The 12,957-nt window shown below is 39.6% G+C and overlaps 2 protein-coding genes across 5 annotated transcripts in view; both read right to left on the bottom strand.

The window, feature by feature from the left end:
- The window catches only part of LOC147256969 (uncharacterized), a 56,250-nt gene extending 54,489 nt beyond the window's left edge, over window positions 1–1,761 (bottom strand). Inside the window, exon 1 of the mRNA XM_086210698.1 lies at window positions 1,523–1,761. The gene's annotated coding sequence lies outside the window, so the exon portion shown is untranslated. The remainder of the gene's footprint in view (window positions 1–1,522) is intronic.
- Window positions 1,762–7,958: 6,197 nt separating this feature from the next.
- LOC147256968 (glycine receptor subunit beta-like) overlaps window positions 7,959–12,957 on the bottom strand; it is a 95,121-nt gene continuing 90,122 nt past the window's right edge. For 2 of the 4 annotated variants that reach the window (XM_086210692.1, XM_086210695.1), the window contains 3 exons: window positions 12,453–12,601; window positions 9,154–9,309; window positions 7,962–8,844 (listed from right to left, as the gene is read on the bottom strand). In XM_086210692.1, the coding sequence (XP_086066818.1) occupies window positions 8,548–8,844; window positions 9,154–9,309; window positions 12,453–12,601 (602 nt within the window). In that variant the 3' untranslated portion in view covers window positions 7,962–8,547. Of the gene's footprint in view, window positions 8,845–9,153; window positions 9,310–12,452; window positions 12,602–12,957 lie in introns of all 4 variants that reach the window. The other 2 variants (XM_086210693.1, XM_086210694.1) reach the window with 2 other exon arrangements.

The following is a 12,957-nucleotide window of genomic DNA, read 5'->3' as shown; positions in this document are numbered from 1 at the left end:
CGCTATAGACTTTTGTGGTGTTTTTGTTTTTGATTAGTGAATGTTGAGACATTGAGAACAATTGTGGCGAATTTCAGCGAATTTCATGCATGTTCAGGGGGTCAAATTAGATTATGCGCGTTATGCGCATTATGCACATATAGCGTGCACTCATTGAGAACAAGAACAGTACAATACCAGGTTTTGAATGGGTGTGTATATGAAAACTGGCTCCGGGCCGTCTGGCCAAGCTGCCTCATGGGTGTTGGGGGGGGCTGTTTTTAGTGCTGCTAATGTGTTGCTCTGCCGATCAAACATAATAGGGTACCTTCTGGCTCAGGCCCTAATGATAGAACTAAAAGGCCACCTCTGAGTGCATGAGTTAGCCTCTGTGACGGATGTGACGTCAGCAGACCGCGCCCATTAGTTTGAATCATTGTTTATATTCTTAATGCTGATTGTTAGATCTATAATGGTTACAAATGTACTTTGTAGGTAGAATAAACATCCAGAAATTAAATGAATTTATAGATTGTCTTATTAATCAAAAGATAAAGTATATAAAAAAAAAAAAATTCCTCGGAATGCGCGACAACTTCCGGATTTTCTCACAGAAGAACGGGGAGCCGACTTCCACGGAAGCAGATGTTTGTAATTCCTGGGGCACTAAAATCCATTTCATATTATTTTTATTGAACAGCTGTAGTCAACAATCACACAAACAACTACAAACAAGCGTAGCTATTTTATATTTTGATGATAATTCCTGGGGCAATATGTTTTATCTTATTTTTATTAGTCAACATTCCCACAAATATATTATCAACTAAGATAACGACGCAATGTAACGACAAAATACAATAACATAAACGCCATTTAGGTTTCCGTGGTTTGAACCATAACAACTGCAGAAACGTGACACTGTAACAACTCTCTTCCGAGAGGTGAAAGATTCATTGTAACAACGAACAAACCAAAGATTATACACAAGAACTGAGCGAATATTATGAAAACAAAATGAATATTTCTTGTTAGAAATGTCATCAGAATGCTTTATTAAATCAAAACTATCTTGGAATAAGGCACTTTTCTCTGAAAATGACAGGAGCGGCCGCCATGTTTTTTGTTTTGAGAGGCCCGCATGAAAGAGTCACATGACCTACCAGCGTTCCAGTCGAAAAGAATAGGGGAATAAACAGTACCCATTTCACAATTTTTAGGCCTTTATTGTAGAACTGATACGTTTTGCACTGTGGACAAACGTAGCCTTTTTACGTTTTGACATGAGACTGGGTTGTTTGATTTCAGGGACTTGGTCCAAAAATCCACAAGTGACTTTCGTTTGAACTTCAAATACAGTGCTTCATCAGATGACAGCTCGATGAGCTGCTCCTGCTCGTGAGATGACAGCTATGGGACGAGCAGGGAAACTTCAAATGGATTGCATATCCAAGCGCGAGATGTGTCCATAGGGGGTATTGTTTCTGTAGCTGCTTAGCGAGTTGGTTGAGGTGTTCAATAATGAGATTTTTCACATACTCACCCAGGTCCAAGGGCTGCACGGTGGTGCAGTGGTTAGCACTGTGGCCTCACAGCAAGAAATTTCCGGGTTCAAGTCCCGGCTAGGGCACAGGATCTTTCTGTGTGGAGTTTGCATGTTCTCCCCGTGTCTGCGTGGGTTCTCTCCGGATACTACGGCTTCCTCCCACAGTCCAAAGACATGCCATTGGGGACTAGGCTGATTGGATTCTCTAAATTGAGTGTGAATGGTTGTTCGTCTCTCTATGTTGGCCCTGTGATGGACTGGCGACCTGTCCAGGGTGTACCCCGCCTCTCGCCCGTTGACGCTGGGATAGGCTCCAGCCCCCCCGCGACCCTTAATGTGTAGGAATAAGCGGAAGATGACGATGGATGGACCCAGGTCCAACTCCTCTCCTTCAAGAACTTGTGAAGCGTAGGGAAACAGTGTGTGTGTTTCCACTCACACAACTCACCCAGAACCACAACTTCTTTATCATGGCCTCATTCCTGTCTTGTGTGTTGTACACATTTACACTGACTCCCTGCAGACTTAGATTGAGTTCATTCAGAGCTGAGAAGATGTCCGCTAGACAGGCAAGCCTCTTCAGAAAATCTTCATCATGTGGACTGGAGGCCAAATGAAATGGATTCTCCTCAAAAAATTGCTGCAGTTTGTGTCGGAGAACAAAGAGCCTTGTCAGCTCTTTGCTGCGGGACAGCCAACACACCTCTGTGTGCAGCAGCAGTGATTTGTGTTGTTAGAAAATATGTGGACACATTTTTTTTTTGTTACATTCATGTTTTATTATCATGAAGTTTTAGCCTGATGTAGAATTGTATGATAGTGTTGTGACCTTTATACAGACCAAAGAAATGAAGTTTGTGCAGGATGTATCAGGTTGTGCTTACACTCCTGAGATAAGAAGTGTTTGGGAAAGGCCTTGGACAGTGAGGAGCAAGCATTCCTATGCTCCCCCTGCAACTGTCCTTGAAAGAAGAAGAAAGAACAAGGCGTGGTGGAAAGCTACTGAGAGGAGGAACTTTGTTTAAATATGTTTGGAAGACACTGAGACTGATCAGTGCAGATGTACAACTTTGCCTGTACTCCTTGCTGCAAGTAAAACTTAAATTGAGAGCTCCGTCTCTGAGAATTTTATCTTGTGTTGGGAAATTTTGTGGTACGAACTAACAGCGAAAATACAGTCTTAATCTTATAGAAATAATTTCCTGCCAGTTTTCACTGCCCATCTCATTACATAGCAGTGTGAATATTCTTGAATTTAGTGGTTTAATGAAGTTCACCAGTTTGACTGCATCGTTCAGCACTGCATGTAGATCATCTAGCATGTTTTTGGCTGCCAGGGCCTCTCTGTGAATACTGCAGTGTAATCAGCTGATGAATGGACAGACTCTCCTAATATGAGCTATAAGCCCCATGTGTTTCCCTGTCATTGATTTTGCCCTGTCTGTGCAAATTCCCACACAGCACTCCCATTTGATCCCATTGGTCCTCATAAAAACGTCAATTATACTGAAGATTTTCTCTCCTGTTGTTCAGGTGGCAAGGGGCCGACAGAGCAAAAAATCTTTGTGTACCATTCCTTCAAAAAGGTAGCAGACATTCAGAAGAGGATTGGCCAGATTTGCAACATCTGTAGACTCGTATAAAACTCACTTTTCTTCACACGGCTGACGAATGTAGCCAAGATGTCTTCAGACATGCATCAATGCGGCACGACACAGTGTTATTGGATACGGGAATTATGTTCAACTTTTTTGCCTCTTTCTCTCCAATCATACACTCCACCATCTCTTTGGCCACTGGCAAACACACGTCTTTGGCTATTGTGTGCGTCAGCCCCTTTCTCCCTATTCTGTAACTGAGCAGATATGAAGCCCGTAATGTGTCTTTCGTAGACCCAACGCATGAAAGAAACTGCATTTGTTTTGACCTTTTCTGTAACTCCTCCAACTTTGTTTTAAAAAAAATGTAAGGGGCTTTTGACTAATATTGCCATGTTTCATGTAGAGGTGATGATGGAGATAAGACGGCTTCAGACAGCTGATTGCTAGAAACTCACTGCACACCATGCTGTGAGGCTTTGGTGCAATTTGTATCTCTGAACCAAGTGAAGCCCAGACCCAGATAATTTTTATCATATTTTCTTATTTTTTTCCCTGTCTTGTGTTCAACCTCATAACCTTTTTTTCCCCATCTCCTTCCCTCCTCTTCCTCCAGCGCATCATCTGACTCCCGCTCATTTCTCATCTCTGATCCATTATTCTCTCCATCTCCATTGCCTCCAAATCCTCACTGTCTCTTGGTCCCTCTCCTCCTTCTTGACCCTGAACTTTGTCATGCGACGTCCCACTTGACAGTTTCCCTGATTTCAGCCAGTTATGAATTTTTGAAGAAATGAATGAAACGAGTTGGTGCGCATATTCGAAGACAGCAGTGTGCAGTAGAAGTAGACAGCAACTCTCTTCTTCTATGTTTCTGTCAAAAACTAATAAATCATTTTATTTTTTATTTAAAATAAAAGCTTTTTATTGTATGGAAAAACAACACTGTAATTGTGTAATATTTCAACAGACTGCCATTATATTTTTATCTCACACACCCCCTGGTGGCAGCTCACCCACCACACTTTGGGAATCCCTAATATAACAATTCAACTCTTAAGAAGAGAAATAATTCAGTTGCAGTGTTCAGTGATGGAAGATTCTGTTAGGTTATGAACCTGATGGCTTTTGCATCTATGGATGGGGCCTCCTCTGCTTCCACCACAAACAGCTGTTTGTTAGTACGAGGCCTTGCAACCCTTTCACAATAACAGTGTGTTTGCCGTGCCTCCTTACCTACTGAAACGTAAATGTGTAGGCCTAATGGTAAACTCAAAGGACAAAATGTATGTCATCTAACTTTCAAACTCTGTTGAATGGGATTCAAGAGTCTTGGGGAGGTCCTTATAAAATTATAGGTATTTAAACTGTAAATGTATATTTGCTAGATATTCTATATTTTGTGTGTTTTTGCTGACTCCCGTGATCTTTTTTTGACTAATCTGCCAATTGAAACCGCAAACATTAAATAAAAACTGCAACTTAAACTATTGCTCACTTTGCACACCTTTTTTAAAGGTCATAATTTTGAACTTGCAATGCACTAAAATATCAGTATATTACAATGTGTATTTAAAAATGCTTTAATGCATTGTTACAATAATTTAGAATGCATTAAGAAAAAGCACACTGAAAGTACATCTTTAAAAAACACTAAATTTGAACTTGAAAAGGACTTAAATATCAGTATATTACATAAATATCAGTATATTATATAAAACCTTTTTAATGCATTGTTACCATGAATGGAATGCACTGTAAGGATAGCAGTTGTGCTTCCGTTCCTCCTCTGCCCCCCCCCAGCAGTGTTGGGCACGTTACTTTGAAAAAGTAATTAGTTATAGTTAATAGTTTCTTCTCCCAAAAAATAACTGAGTTAGCAACTGAGTTACTCCACTGTGAAAGTAACTAGTTACTAGGGAAAGTACCAATTGCGTTACTTTTTTCTTTTAATTTTAAAAATGTCAAAGAATTTTAATTTTTTTTCAGAAAAATCCAGCTTTGGCTGCTTGGATGGCGTGGCTCCGTGTCCTTCTTTGTTAGCGAAGCTCACGTTAACAGCACTTGGCTTGCTATCACCATTAGCGGTGTCAACGGTGTTTCTGGCCACTAGTTTTGTAGAAGTGTGTGCCGCTGAGAGGTGCTTCATTAAATTGGAGTTGCTCACATTGGACGTTGACAGCCTCTTTGCTCTTGCTCTGGGACGACTTAATGTACACACGACATGTACATTACCTATGTAGGAATTTTTCAACAAGTCATCATTAATCAATCAGAAGGACCAACAGAGTATATGTATTGCGCTGTTCCAAATCCGGAGAGGACACCTTCTAGTTGGTTCGAAAGAATTTATTCAGATTAACAGGAAAGAATACAGAGCTCTGGAGATCGTCTTCCCCTATGCTGGAGTCAGCATACGCAGATGCGTCGTCCCTGGCGTTGGGGCAAGAAGTCCAACGATCTAACTATCTTCTCCAGTTTTATGTGTTACAGGGAGGTGCGTATGTGATCGCTTCTGCGTGCAAGTGTGTATTTTTGATCTTCGTGTCTGTTGCAGGATCTTCTGTCTGACCTCGTGCCAGTCCCTTCTGTTCCATCGTGGCCTTGTTGTTGCAGCTGTGAAGATTAAAACCTCTTTCCGATTTACGGCCATGCTCTTATCTTTCACGGCCTCATCCCACCATAGAAATTCTTGTGGACTCTGTTCTGACTTAGTTAGCTTGAGGGAGTGATGCTAGCATGAGCTACACTCCTGCTATTCCCTGTTGTGACCTTTTCACCTGTGTCCACTCTTAAACAGTCTGGTCTGTGCTTCACTGCTGATAGTGTTTTTCTGTTGTCTTATATCTTGGAATGTCTATCTGTGTTGTCTCCAGTATTTATAAGTTCCTTCCTGGAGTCGCAATGGCACCAACTAATCCTGGTGCTTTGGAGATTTGTGGGACCCCTTTGTAAAACACCTTTTACTACTTCCAGATGTTCAAGAGGTCAAATAAGGTGACTTGCAGCTAAGTCATTGATTCTGCCTGGGATGCATGAGCAGGAGATCCCGGTACCGCTACTAACATTAAAGAAGTACATTAATGAACTAAATACAGTGTTGAAACATTTTCTACCTCTTTGGGAACTGCCACAGAAACCTCTTTATTACAACTGCCTTGTGTTTCCTGCACTCTATTTTAAGTGAATGTATGTATAAATTTAACTACAGTTTAAGCAAATATATATGTATAAATTTGTCTACACCTATAACCTCAAAGAAGTTAAGGTAGTGTCTATATTTCCATCTTGAAAACACTGTCTTTCCCCGCGACTCTGGATTTGCCATCTCTGATAGTTTGTGTGTCTGCTGCTACGTACTGGGTTTGTGTGTAAACACCCGCCCACCTGATGTCTCTAGTTGGCTTAACATGAAATCTTACTCTATCTTATCCAGTCATCATTACTTAGGCGGTTATCTTGGACGCCCCCCCCCCCCCAACCCCCTTTCCAAAAGAGAAAAAACACACACATTTGTGGCTCCTGTGTCTGTGTGAGCCGAATCAGATGGCAGCTTCAATGATAGTTTCAGTAACGCGTAATAACGGCGTGTTGGTAATGGTAACAGCGTTGTAATGATAGAGAAAGTAATAAGTTAGGTTACCCGTTACTGACAAAGTAACGCTGTTAGTAACGGCGTTTATTTTAATGCCGTTATTCCCATCACTGTCTGTCAGTATAAGCAGGTAAGAGGCATGACGTGGCGCTCATCTACACACCTGCAAGCGGTCAGCAATCAACCACTCACATACACACTGTGCAATCACCCTGGAGTATTTAAAATAGGCAGGGAAGCACTGCAGAAGTGGTTGCGTTATCCACCTGAGACGAGTGGCGGGGTACCAAGGAAGAGAGTAAGGGTTAAACGGAAAAATGGTTTAAAGTTGGAGGCGCTTGTTAAAATGCTAAAATGTACTAAAGTGAATCTTTAATTAATAAATGAATAACGGTCTTTTTTTTGGGGGGGGGGGTGATAATAGAGCATTTAAAAAAAATAATCATTTTCCTCTATTTGGTATTTTGAAGTTCTGCAGGGAGTGCTCCAAACTTGTCTATTAGCGACATCACAGTGATGTCATTGACTAGGAGACTACTTTGGCATGCTGCTTGTTAAATATGAAATTAAAGGTATAGTTGAAGTGATTTTTTTTTAAATAAGGCATATTAAAAACATAGAGGAAGTTCAAAAAGTGTTGGAATGGCCCTTTAATAATCTTTCATAGTATAATGTAATGCATGTAGTTGAATCAATGTTGATGCAATTCTAAAATTCTTTCAGTGTTGATTATAGTTGAATCAAGCTTGATTCATTTTCAGAATTAATTGGAAATGCAAAGTTGATCATCGTGAACAATTTCAATATCGGACATCAATCAATCTTCAGCCTGATAATATCTAAATGTTGATGTAATAGTTTTTTGCTATCCGGCCTGCTATGTGCACTAGGGCAAGTTCTGCTAAGCACAAACATTCCTGTGTTTTCATCTGCTACCGTTTCTCCAACGGACTACTGGTGCTGGAGGGACATGTAAGTCATGTAATTTCTAAGGGTCATGCTTCATCCTAAATCTGTTTCCGTTACATGTATTTGCATTTACTATCTGTTGATAGTGGTAACTTTTCCACCTTCACTAAGTGTCAAAACAATATTGCAATATTCCTGTGTTTTTCTTGGATTTTCTGTTTCCATTCAGGTAATTCTATATACAAATCGAAAAACGCGCATAAATGCAGGCAGATGGAAACCCAACTAAAGATTGATGCACTAATACTCTTTATCACAAACAATGACACAGGAGCACTCATACACAAGGTGATGACAGACAGACATTCAACAGGTTCTTGTAATGTAGTTTTTAGTAGATAGAAGTAAAATGTCTAAAACCTGATACAATAGTGACTGTACTGTAATGATGACAAACTCTTAATATGTGTTTAGAATCATTTATTACATTTGCAATGTATTTATTTTTTATACCGTCCTTGTTCTCAGTCTCTCATGTAACTTAACACATACTGTAGTTGGTAGTGGCCATTTGGAGGTCTAATTTTTAACATAAATCTTACCTCCTGTTTATAGCACTTACAGATGAGGAGCATTGGGTAGTTGTAACTACTGAAGGGTTTTGCTTACATTAAACACAATATTCTGTTTGGAACAGACATACATGCAGTACCTAGGTAGTGCGATGGAGTTGAAGAAGCACCAGCCCAAGGGCCAATAGGTTGTGGCAATTCAATTTACAGGTTAACCCAAGGACTACAGCAGTTTACAAGCAGTAATGTAAACATGGCTCCTAAAATATTATCATTTGTGGGGTCAATTTAGCTAATTTCACTAAGATGGCCAGGCAGATACAAACCCTTTGTTAACCCTTCTTCCTCTCACAGATAAACCGACCAGTAGACAACGTTGAAGAAGAGGAAGGAAAAGGGAAAGAGAGCTCTTGCATAGAGATCAATACGTTTAGCAGCAGCAGGTATAACAGGTTTAGGTGGCGGTGGTTTCTTGTTGGCCTTGCCCTGGGACTTGAAGGCCCCTGTCACTTCAACCGGTTTACCATAGCAATCAAAGTTAGAAAGTTCAAAGTCTCGAGGCAAAGATCCTACGATGCTGAAGTCATTAGAGCGAAGGTCCGACTTGGAGGTACAAACTTTCTTACAGCGAGTTTCAACCACCTGCTAACAGAGACAGAGTGCATTCACAATGTCACATAAATTTAAAGAATGTCAAGTATAATTATCAGAGCGCCAAATTGATATATACTATATAATATGCAGCTACATTATTGCAATATGCAATAATTACAAGGGATTTATTCAGTATCACAAATAACCTCAGGGTAAAGGGGTTAAATTGAGTAAATTGAGAAGAGGAAGATCTCATAACAATCTCTTGTTTAAGGACTGTAGCTTTGCAACTTACCAGAAATCACACATTAGAGAAATATCAACACATTCTACTGTTTCATTCGGTGGGGTTAAATTTACCTGTAATGTGTTTACATGTATAGGTGTTCCACCTGTCCCGTTCACTGTATTTGTTTTAGTTGAAGGCTTTTCCTTTTCTTTCTCTTTCAAAGCATTCTCCTTCGTGGCCATTTTAGCCTTTTCCTCTTCAATCAGTTTGGGACTGTTCAGTATCACCTTTACAGGTAGAGGGAAACAGAGAGGAAAACAAGCTGGGAGTGAACCTGAGAATTAATAAGTATTAACAAAAAGTTTATTGTTACCTTCACCAAGGAGGTTATGTAATTACCAATATTAGTCTGTCTGTTTCAGGATATTAAAAAAACTGTGAATGAATTTTCATATAAATTTGGTAGGATGATGGAACTTAGTTTCAGGGAAAAATAAAATAGAATTTGGAATTGATCTGGATCTAATGATGTCATAATACCTTGGTGGAGGTATGCTCTCTAAGAATTTGTACAAAATGGTCTCAAAATGAAATCCTCTGCAATATATTTTTGTGAATTTATGATAAATTCAGCTGTACTTTATGACTCCTTTCAAACTCCTTCAAAATTTGCAATCATAGTACATTTTTTAACAAAATAATAAAGTTAGATATCATGTTTGGTCAGGGAGCAGAATCACACTCACTTTTCAAACCTACTTTTACCTGGTCAACCGTTCTAATGTTGTTGTTTTTTTGTCTGACCCTCCCTTCTTTTTCCCTTCCCCTCTAATCTCTATGCATTCCTCCCCCGACCCCATCTCCACCCCCTCTGTTCTTCTGCTCCTCCTAACAGTTACCCTTTATTTTTCTTCCCTCTCCCTCATTCCTTCCAATGTCACCTGGTACATACCCCTCCCAAAGCCAGATTGCCTAAGGGCAGGACATGAGCTATCTGCCAGTCAGCTCAGATTAAAATATACCTGTTCTCAGCTCTGATGGACAAAGTACCTTACCCAATACTTGTAAAGAATATAGTAAAGTAAAGATACATCTAGTCAAATATTAACTCCTCCATAAGTAAAAGTTGCACAGTTTTTCTTTCATTTAATAGCAATCAAAGTTGTTCATGTCAGTTCTAAAACAAACAATGATATTGTAAAGTCCCTTGATATATAAATTCACACAGTTGGCCACTTATTACAGCTCTCCTTCCTGGCTTTGGCTACAACAGCTGTGTATAATGGATGCACATTCCTCATTACAGTTGGTTCCTTAAAAGTGAAATATGCACTCTGTTCTTCTTCATGTTGGTGATTGGTCCTCTAGTGCTCTCACCCCTTTCAAGTGAACACTGATGATGTTTGAAAACCTGCTATGGCAATTGTGGACCTGCAATGGCAGTCTGAGGACCCGCCGTGGCTGTTTACTGACCTGCTGTGGTAGTTGTCAATCTTCCACAGCAGTTTGAGGGCTTACAGCAGCAGTTTGGGGACTTGTCACAACTGTTTGAGGACCTGAGTCTGCAGTGTGAGAACAGTGGTAATTGTGGACCTACTACAACTGTTTGAGGACCTGTAGGAATGCTTTTAAGATGTCCAAGTTTCATTCAGTCAATTTTGTAGTGATTACACTCACCACACTCGCTTTGCAACCCCTACTTTATATGAAGATGGTCAACATTTTGGGAACACTTGTGAATTTTAGTACAGTTCAGCAAGAAACCAAATGAGAGCCTCCAAAATCTTTATTACAAAAGAATCAACGAACCTCAAACAGTTAATAAAACAGTCAATTTAAACTGAACATTCTATAACTCTTGAAGGAGGATTTAGTAAAATTAAACTGCAGCGGTGTAAGAGTACTAAATTTCAAGTGAAATTATACTGCACTTTCATAAAGAAACATTCATAATGAAAGTGTTCTAATTTAGATATTGTATTGTAATGTCAGACAACAGGACAGGTGTGATATGATGGGCAATTATGGCTACATGTTAACCATCAGTCGTCACTGAAGCCTTCCAAGCATTCAAGCATCTTTCTCAGCCTTCCAAGCATCAAAAATTTGGATGTTATAACTACTACAAGGGATTATAACATATAGTTATAACATACTACAAGGGGTCACATTGTCATATTATCAATATGTTTCATGTAAAATGATCAATGAAAGAGAAGCTAAAAGTTTTTTTGGGTCTCACTCAGAGGACATGCAGCCTGTGTACTGATCTGCCTCTTGCTGTCCAGACACAACTTCAAACATTTGCTTCTTGCAGGCTGCTTGTTACTAACCACACATAGTTTGACCAAATAGTTGTCAAATTTGTCACTTGGTGCATTTGAGGTCAATAAAGATTGCTGAAGAGGACTGAAAAGTCCCTTAATATGGCAACAACCTAACTGGCAGGTGCGGAGCCATGTTTCAGGCATCTGTGCCCCATTGGACAGGGGGCAGGTAAGGATGAGAATCATTCTAGGAAATGCATGTCATGGGTTTGTTAACAGTTATAATTGCCACAGTCACAACACTTTTCTATCATTCTGAAATCCTTGGCGAGTGGATACAAGGCTGCCAACTTTCCAGAATAGTTAGGCATGACACTTGAATGAAAGAGTTTACGCACCTCAGATTTTTCAGGGTGAACACCTGCACACATAATGACACACTAACTCTAAAATACAAAACTGTCTCTTGTTTGGACACTGTAGGGGACACCATTTTTTCTGTATTTTTGATAATCAATGTCAAGAGTGATTTATATGAGAAGGGAGTCTTGCTGCTCTAGACTGTTGCACTCCCCTTTCTCTCACTAACAGATGAGGTCAGTAGAGAAGTGCTTGACATGATCAGTGATAAGTGCTGTTAGTGGCTGAAGTCTGAAGATGTGTTTGAGATAATGAATGCAGTTTTCACTGCAGACTTGATGTGAGACTGACAAGAGTGCAATTTCAAGAATGTCACCTCAGGGGACGAGGAGATGGAGGAACCATCCATCTCTAGAGGCATATCTCCAACAAACCTTTCATCATAGTTTGTACTATCAAGGATCTATTTATAGGTTGTGAATGCTAAGATAACCCAATTAAGTTTAGTTATACAGTTCAGTCATTTCAATCATATTGGTTGATCATATATGGCCATGAACTTCATCATCTCCACTGTGTGTGCCGTGTTCAGGAATGAATATAACTTTTTAAAGAATTATATTTACAAAGAAATTTGACGACATTCACAATAGTGGGTGACACATCAGTTTTGTGTGGATCAGTTTTTTTCCCATCACCCTCATTTCTTTCTCATTATTCCATAATTACAGACCAATCCGACGATGGATATGGAAGTTGACTATAGATGAAGTTGTATGTCTGTGTTTGCATGTAAGACTGACCTGTACGACAGCGTATTCCACCAGGGATGAAAACCCAAATAGTAGACAGGCAATTAGCCAGATATCAATGGCCTTCACGTAGGAAACCTTGGGAAGCTCTGAAGCCAAAGACATACTCTCACTGGATAGAGAGAGTACGGATAATATACCTATAAACACAAAAATGTAAACTCATTTCAGTTCATCAACAGAGACCAGATTGTTCTGATAAATGAAAGGTATTTATGACATTAATATTTGGTGTTTGGCCTGAACCTTGATGCTCCCCACTTACATATATTGAGGTGTTAAACATCATTCGCTAACATATTCAGCTATAGCCCAATTCTCATCATTCTGAGAAGTCAAGACAATTACATACAGAATTCTGCAAAGGATTTTGCATTTTAAAGTAGATGATCGCGATTTACTTTAACCCTCCTTTTGTCCTTGGGTCAAAATGACCCGCCATTGATTTAAAAAAAAAAAAAAAATTCCCCTAAACGATATTTTTTCAACTTGGGAT

The sequence above is a fragment of the Aulostomus chinensis genome, chromosome 8, assembly GCF_037954235.1.
Source record: "Aulostomus chinensis isolate RoL2024-O1b breed Wild chromosome 8, RoL_Achi_v1.0, whole genome shotgun sequence".
NCBI lineage: Eukaryota > Metazoa > Chordata > Actinopteri > Syngnathiformes > Aulostomidae > Aulostomus > Aulostomus chinensis.
The sequence above is the reverse complement of the archived record's forward strand: the minus strand, read 5'-3'. Positions and strand labels throughout refer to the sequence as shown.